At 40.1% G+C, this 8288-nt stretch overlaps 1 protein-coding gene across 1 annotated transcript; it reads left to right on the top strand.

The window, feature by feature from the left end:
- Nucleotides 1-5695: 5695 nt before the first annotated feature.
- On the top strand, nt 5696-7159 carry LOC112194459. The gene is made up of 3 exons (XM_024334697.1): nt 5696-6122; nt 6207-6914; nt 6984-7159. The coding sequence occupies exons 1-3, from the start codon at nt 5696-5698 to the stop codon at nt 7157-7159; spliced, it is 1311 nt and encodes a 436-aa protein (XP_024190465.1).
- The last annotated feature ends 1129 nt before the right edge of the window (nt 7160-8288 follow it).

Genomic DNA, 8288 nt, shown 5'->3' with positions numbered 1-8288 from the left:
TGTCACTGGGGATTGATGTTGAGCATCCCGTTCCTAATGTACACACCCAAAATGGTCTAGTGAAAGTTGCCATTAAGTGACTACAAATGATAGCCCGGACATTGGTTATGCGCAGCAATCTCCCTGTTTCTGCTTGGAGATATGCAATACTGCAAGCATCTACGCTAATTAGTCTACGACCCATTGCCACCTAACCCTATTTTGCGTTACAGCTAGTGACTAGGTACAAGCCTGATCTCTCGTACTTACATGTCTTTGGGTGTGCCATTTATGTGCCTATTACGCCACCACAGCGTACTAAGATGGGTCCACAAAGACAAATGGGCATATATGTTGGATATGAAGCTCTAACTATCGCCCACTACCTAGAACACTTGACAAGTGATATCTTTACCGCTAGATTTGCGGATTGTTACTTTGATGAGATAGTCTTCCTGTCGTTATGGGAAAATAAGAACACGAATGTTCAACAGAAATAACGGAAATTGTTATGGTCTGTTCCCACTATGTCTCATCCCGATCCGTGTACCGCATAATCCAAACTTGAAGTACGAAGAATTATCGAGCTTCAGAGCATAGCAGATACTCTACCTGATGCGTTTTCTGATATTGTCAAAGTGACAAGATCACATATACCTGCTACAAATGTATCTACAAGGATTGACGTCCTAAATACTAGACGTAACGTCGCTCTTGAGGTACCAGGAGATGGCGTCACTGCCCAGATTGGCAGTGATGTGGAGTCTATGGCCACAGGTCCCGCGAGGAAGTTCGAAGGATACTCGCCTTAGAAATAAAGCGAATGAGGTACAAACAAATCATTTGATCATCGATACTCAAAATTCATCCCATAAGAATGTTCGGGATTATGGTTATGTCCAAGAGACATCGTTAGGAGACGCCTCAACGTTAGAACCTATCCCTAAGAATGTAGAGATCTCTGTGAATTACACTAGTATACATGGGACGTGGGAAAGAAACTTCATCATCATTGATGATGTATTCGTGTATTCAGTAGCGCGTGAGATTATTGAGACTGATGACATCGAACCATGCTCCATTGATGAATGCCAACGTAGAGCTAATTGGCCAAAATGGAAAGATGTGATCCATGCAGAACTTGATTCTCTAGAGAAGAGAAAGGTATTTAGGCTAGTTGTGCCAATACTGCCCAACACCAAACCAGTTGGTCATAAATGAGTATTCGTTAGAAAGCCTAATGAGAGAAATGAGATTGTAAGATACAAAGCTCGCCTTGTGACTCAAGACTTCTTACAACGCTTTGGAATCGACTACGAGGAGACATATTCTCTCATAATGGACGTCATTACGTAAATTCTGCTACCTTGTCAATTTGGTAGTTTCCGAAAAACTGAACATGCAGCTCATGGATGTGGTTATTGAGTATCTATATGGATCTAGATACAGAAATATACATGAAGGTCCCATATGGACTTCAGTTACCCAAGTCAAGTGTCAAGTAGTTCTAAACCACAGAGCGCATTTGTAATAAGGTTGAAAAGTTCACTATATGAATTGAAGCAATCCGGACGGATGTGGTACAATCGTCTAAGTGAATACTTGACTAGGAAGGGTTATGTTAAAAATGAACTGTGCCCATATGTTTTCATAAAGAGAACAAGTTTCAGATTCGCTATAGTAGCGGTTTGTGTTGATACCATAAACATAATTGGCACCCTTAAAGAGTTAAGGGAAACCGATGAGCACTTGAAATCTTAGTTTGAGATGAAGACCTTGGAAGAACATGGTTTTGTCTCAGTTTGAAACTTGAGCAATGTGAAGGTGATATCCTAATTCATTAATCAGCTTATACCCAGAAGATCTTTAGGCATTTCAATACTGACAAAGTTAAGCCTTCAAGCACCCCAATGGTCGTCTGTAGTCTTGATCCAAAGAATGATCCATTCCATCCAAAGGATGATGACAAAGATGTTCTAGAGGTAGAAGTGCCCTACTTAAGTGCAATAGGCGCATTATTGTACTTAGCTCAATGCACAAGATCGGACATCTCATTTTCCGTGAACTTGTTAGCTAGATATAGATCTGTGCCAACACGACGCCATTAAACTAGTATTAAAGATATCTTTCAATACCTAAGTGGTACGATTGATATGCGCTTGTTCTATCCCTACAGAGAGATGATGGATTCAGACCCATCGCATATCAAGGACGCCACTAACGTTGGCATGCATTCCCTATCCCCATCCCAAAACGACATTAGTGTTTTAGAAGGTTTTGCTAATGCTGGATAGCTTTCTGATCCACACAAAGGTCGTTCTCAAACTGGTTATGTTTTCACCATAGGCAAGACCTCGATATCTTGGAGATTTACAAAACATACCATAGTCGCTACTTCTTCGAACCATGCAGAGATTATTGCTCTTCATGAAGCGGTTCGTGAATGTATGAGAATAATTACGCATGTTCGAAGAAATTGTGGTTTGAAGTGTACCACAGATGAGCCTACAAGCATTTATGAGGATAATGCTGCTTATATCGAACAAATCAAACAAGGTTACATCAAAGGCGACAACACCAAGCATATATCACCCACGTTCTTTTATTATCAGCAACAACAAAAGCTCTTCAAGATCAGAGTGAACCAGGTTCGATTTGAGGACAATGTGGTAGACTTGTTTACTAAGTCACTGCCTAAATTCACTTTAGAGAAACATGTTGCAAGCATCGGTTTATGGAAGTTGTCCAAACTCCCATAATTGTAGTCACCAGGGGGAGATGCAGACATCAAGGGGAGATGTTTACATGTTTGGTCTCGAAATGTGAAGGGTGTGTTGTACTCTTTTTCTCCTTCGATCGAGATTATTTTTGTCCTACTGAGTTTTTGTTACTCGGCAAGGTTTTTGACGAGGCAATGAGAGGAGCACCGCGTTTGGGAGACACAAGGAGTGTTCAAGTATATATGGATTGAGTGTCCGACCCAAACTCTAATTACTTGTCCAAGTTGTAATCGGGTTAGTGTTACAGATATTCTCGAAGATATCTTATTCAATGTATGATTCAGTTTCCTTGTAAGACTCATATTCTCTAGTTGTAATTCTCTATATAAAGAGGTCCATATTATCAATTAAAGACACAGCTTATTCTCTCCCAATTTCGATTTCCTAAAGCAAAACAAAAAAATTCTCAAGATAATCTTTCTATGTAGAAATAAGTAATTTTACCCAACATTACATGGACAATCTTGTGATTTAAATCATTTGATGGTAACTCTAAAAGATTATTGATTGGTATGTAAATATAAATTGGGCCATATTCTTACAAGACCCATAGTCTTAATTTGTAAGCTACAAGGCCCATAACTTTGGGGGTTATGTTTACTATTAGTCGAAACTCAAAACATTGTCTTTTTCATTTCCATCATACTTGAAACTAGATTAAATTTTGGGTTAAATTCTGTTTAGTCCCTATAGTTTGCTACCGTCATCGTTTCAGTCCCTATCTTTCTAATTTAATCTAAAAACTCCCTGACGTTACAATTTTACTCCAATCGGGTCGGTCAGTTAAAACACTCCGTGACATAGCTGACGTGGCTGCAAACCACACGCCAACTCAGAGCCACATAAGCTCGATGCAATGTGAAATGTCCTAAATGACCATGGCCTCTAACCCAGATTGTAATCACCCAGACCCATATCGTAATCACCCCAAACCCTAAAATTCAAATTTCCCAAAAACAGAAACACTCTCTACCCCCGTAATTGAGAAACCTAGAAATCGTACTCCGATCCTATTGAAATTCAAATACCCTAACTCGAAAACTAAAATCCGGCCATAAGACAGAAGAACTAACCTAACCCAGTTTGAAGTACAGCCCGATATGTAGAAGTGGCGACATGGTGGGAGACAATCTCGATGTCTGGGTTCCCCGAGCTGAAGACGAGAAGGAGAAGGATGATGTGCCTGATTATGGTGAGTTTTGAATGCAAATTTGGGGGTTTTCCGATGGATTGATGTTTTCGAACATTCTAGGGTTTGGTCAAAAAAGTTAGGGGTTGTTCGATTCTAATGGCTGAGGGTTATTCTAAAACTGTTTTTGGTAGAAATTTTCCTTTTTCAAAGACTTATGTTGTTAATAAAGGGTTTTGTTGATTTCGATTTCTAGGGTTTGACAAAAAAAAAAATCGGGCCTTTGGGTCTCTACGAGTTTCTGGTATATCGATGTTTGCTTTGTGGCTGATTGAGAGTGAAATTGAGTAGGTGGTCCTAGTACTTTGTACAGAATGGTGGCTGGGTTATGTGAAGCATGATTTGGCTTTTAAAATTGTCTGCAAGAAGTTGTTTATTCTGGTTGGCTTTTAATATTGAGGTTTGGCTTGTATAGTTATGGGTGGTCCTAGCACTTTGTAAAGAATGAATAATGAATTATTTGGTTGTGACTATGTGTGAAGATGTTGGTAAATGTTTTCTAGGGCCCCTATGTTTGGCCCCTTTCTATTTTGGCTTGTACCTCTTTATGGAGGCAAACCAGTTGGTTGTGTAGGCTTTATGAGGGCATGCACTTTTAGGGCAGATGTGCTTTATGTTTTGGATGGTTTGAGTTCGATATTTATGGGTGCTTCAATCACTATTAAGAGTTATTAATTTTCTTGCTGTTGATTGATATTTGTAGGTGATCCAGACTATTTCACACTGAAGGTTTAGCATGGAGGGTGCATAAGCGATCAGACTTATGTTGGAGGGAAGGCAAGTTATTTCGATAATGTCAACAAAGATACCATGTCCCTTGTAGAGGTGGATAGTATGGTCATGCAGCTAAACCCGGCTTATGCAAATCAAAGAATTGACTACTGTTACAAGGTTGGGGATGAGAATGATGAGTTATTGAAGTTGGAGAATGATAGGGATGTGATGACCATGTGTTCAGCTGTTCCAGCTTATAGACTCATCATTTTATGCTTGGACCACATGGAGCTGCATGAAGTCTATGGGGTTGACCCGGATGATGATGTATTCATGTATGAAGACTTCCTTTTTGGTGAAGTTGGAAGCAATGGTGTGGTTATCGAAGAACTGCCGGATGAGCCTATTCCCGGCAGAAACAAGGGAGTCTCTATAAGGGAGGCCGAGGACTGTGTGCCAACTCAAGGTAGCATTGCTTTTGGGATTGGTCCAAGGGAGAAGGGAAAACAGTTGATGCTAGAGTACAATTCAGCTTCAAAGCATAAAGAAAGTGGGAGGCAAACTTCAAGTGGGGCAGGTCAGTCAACTATATATGCTGGTTCAAGTCATGTTGGGCAGTCAAGTGTTGATCAAGGTTCAAGTGAACATAGGCAGTCAAGTTTAGGTCAGTCTAGTTTAGGTCAACATTCAAGAAGTGTGGGTCAAAGCATTGATGTACAGCAAGAAGGCCTGAGCTTGAGGGATATTGAACTCTTGGACTATCAGCAATCATTTGGTGGTGGTTTGTTAGATGAAGAGGATTATGAGGAGCAGTCGGGCAGTGAAGAAGAAGATAGGAGTGAGGATGATGATTACAATCCTCTAGCAGATGATGATGATGATGATGATTATGAGCAGTACGGAGTAGATGATGATGATTGGCTGGAAGAGGTGGAGCTTGAACATACTTCACACAGAACTGCTCCTCAAAATGGAAGTATTCAAGATTTCATTTCAGGAACCTCAAGTACCAGACTTTAAGGATAATGAAGATATGTTTGCTGATGATGGTTCAGATGAGGAGCAGCCGAATTACATTATTAATTCTGATGGTGAGCAGGAAGAGGTTGGTAATGAATTCAACCCCGAAACAGACATAAAGAGGCCTGTTCTCAAGTTAGGCATGAAGTTTGGTATGGTTCAGATATTAAGGGATGCTTTGAGGGAGATGGCCATACAAGGTGGCTGGGAATATGTTTTTATCAAAAATGACAAAAGCAGGTTGAGGGTTATCTGCAAAGAGGATGACTGTCCTTTTAAGTTGTTTGCCTCTAAAATGCAGCATGAGAACACACTAATGATCAAAAGGTACACTCCAACACACACATGCACAAGGAAGTTTAACAACAGTATGGTGAAATTGAGATATTTAACTACAAAGTTCAAGGACCAGATTGCCCTCAATGGTGCATGGAAACCAGGTATATTTTCTGTCCTTTTTGGTATTTTTGAAGCTGTTTTGGTTGAGTGAAGCATGATTTGTTGGTATTGGTTTTTGATTGCAGATTCACTTGCTAAAACAATGTCACAAAACATTCGAGCAAGAGTGTCAACTCAAATGGCCTATAAGGCCACAAGGGCTGCTTTGCTTGAAGTGGAGGGTACTATAAGATACCAGTTTACAAGACTCAAGGATTATGCCAGTGAGCTGAAGAGGGTGGATCCAGAAACTACAGTAGACATAAGGTGTGATTTCAGTAACACAAGGAATGATCCAGTATTCAAAAGAATGTATATCTGCTTAGGAGCATTGAAGAATGGAATCAAAGCTGGTTGTAGGAGTGTTATAGGATTGGATAGAGCACATTTAAAAAGCTGTTTTGGTGGCCAGCTTTTGACAGCAGTTGGAACAGATGCAAACAACACAAGTTGGGTTGTTGCTTATGCAATGGTGGAATTGGAGAGTAAGGACTCATGGATATGGTTTCTTGAGCTACTGTGCAAGGATTTGGAAATCAAGGAAGATGGAGCAGGTTGGGTTTTCCTAAGTGACAAGCAAAAAGGTCTCAAACCTGCTTTTGAAAAAGTGGTTCCTAGTGCATATATAAGGTTTTGTATTAGACATATGTGGACTAATTTCCCAAAACTATTTCCTGGAAAAGTGATGAAGGATCAAATGCGGAAATGTGCCAAGTCCACCACTTTGCCCTATTATCTAAATGATATGGAGGAGATGAAGGCACTTGATGAGGATGCATACAAATGGATGACAGGTACAGCAATATAAATTTGGTTTTCAGTTAGGCATGTTTACTGTATTTAATTACTCTTTTGATTTGCAGATGATGAAAGGCCTCCAAAACATTGGTGTAGAGCTTTCTTCAACACAACAAGCAACTGTGACATTATGGACAATAACTTGTCTGAGAGTTTCAATAGTTGGATTGTGGAAGTAAGGAAGAAACCACCTGTGACAATGTTTGAAGAAATAAGAGTCAAGATTATGAAGAGGATTTAGATGAGAAAAGAGAAAATGGAAGCTTTCCAAGGAAACATCTGCCCTAAGCCAAGGAAGATGGTAGAGAAGAATAAGTTGAAGGTTGCGACAGATTGTATTCCCACTTTCAGGGGTGGTGATGAGGCTGAGGTAGAAAATGTTGAAGGAAACAAGAATGTGGTTAACCTTAGATTGAGGACATCTAGCTGTAGGAGGTGGGACTTGACTGGAATCCCATGCAAGCATGCGGTTTCTGCCATTCATTTGAGGAGGCATGACCCGGATGATTATGTGGCCGACTGTTATCTGAAGAAGACTTATATGGCTATATACAACAACTTGATAAGGCCTATTAATAGCATGGACTTGTGGGCAAGAAGTGAGGATCCACCAATATTACCTCCAGAATATTCAAGGCAGCCGGGAAGGCCAAAGACAAAGAGATTTAAAGACGCTTCAGAAAAGGCTCAAAGTGGTGATGGAAAACTTGGAAGGCAACAAAGATCTTTAAGGTGCAGCAACTGCAACGAAGTCGGCCACAATGTTAAAACATGTCAAAGACATTTACCACCAAAGCCAAAGAACGCTGCTGCTGTTTCTAGGAAAAGGAAGGTCAACAATGAAGAAGGACATGGTTCTGAAGATTAGGTATTCCAATCTTGTAACATGCTTATTGTGATTTGTGAATTTATTTGACTTGCTCTAAATTTATAACACATTTGATATTGTTCTTGGTTGCTGCAGTCTAAGAAAGGGAAAAAAAGTCCTATGTCTACAAATGAGTTGAGGAAGAAGGCTAAAGAAAGGGCTTAGTATCAAAGGGTAAGAATTCCTAGCTTGCTTAAGGGTTTTGTGAATTTGTCCAAATACCATATTTAAGTTGTTTACTTTTGTTTTTGTGTCCAGAAAAAGTTTGCTGCTGCCAAGGTAGCAAAGCTGCTAGCAGCAAACAAGTTTGCCTCAACAACATCAAGGCCTCAACATACCACAACAAGACCTACAAGCTCAAGGCCTCAATAAACCACAACTGCCCCACCAAGTTCAAGGCCTCCACAAGCTTCTACAACATCAAGCAACAAGGTTGCAACTTCAACAAGGTCATCTAAAAGGATTAGACAAAGGTCAGGTATAGGAGATGGAAAACAGTAGT

The sequence above is a fragment of the Rosa chinensis genome, chromosome 3 (assembly GCF_002994745.2).
Source record: "Rosa chinensis cultivar Old Blush chromosome 3, RchiOBHm-V2, whole genome shotgun sequence".
NCBI lineage: Eukaryota > Viridiplantae > Streptophyta > Magnoliopsida > Rosales > Rosaceae > Rosa > Rosa chinensis.
This window is presented reverse-complemented; position numbering and strand designations above follow the sequence as displayed.

Bases quoted from the DNA above. Each gene is read 5' to 3' on its own strand.
- LOC112194459 (XM_024334697.1), top strand. From the start codon at position 5,696: ATGTTTGCTGATGATGGTTCAGATGAGGAGCAGCCGAATTACATTATT. The intron at 6,123-6,206 runs GTATATTTTCTG...TTTTGATTGCAG, and splicing joins CAATGGTGCATGGAAACCAG to ATTCACTTGCTAAAACAATG. The intron at 6,915-6,983 runs GTACAGCAATAT...TTTGATTTGCAG, and splicing joins TGCATACAAATGGATGACAG to ATGATGAAAGGCCTCCAAAA.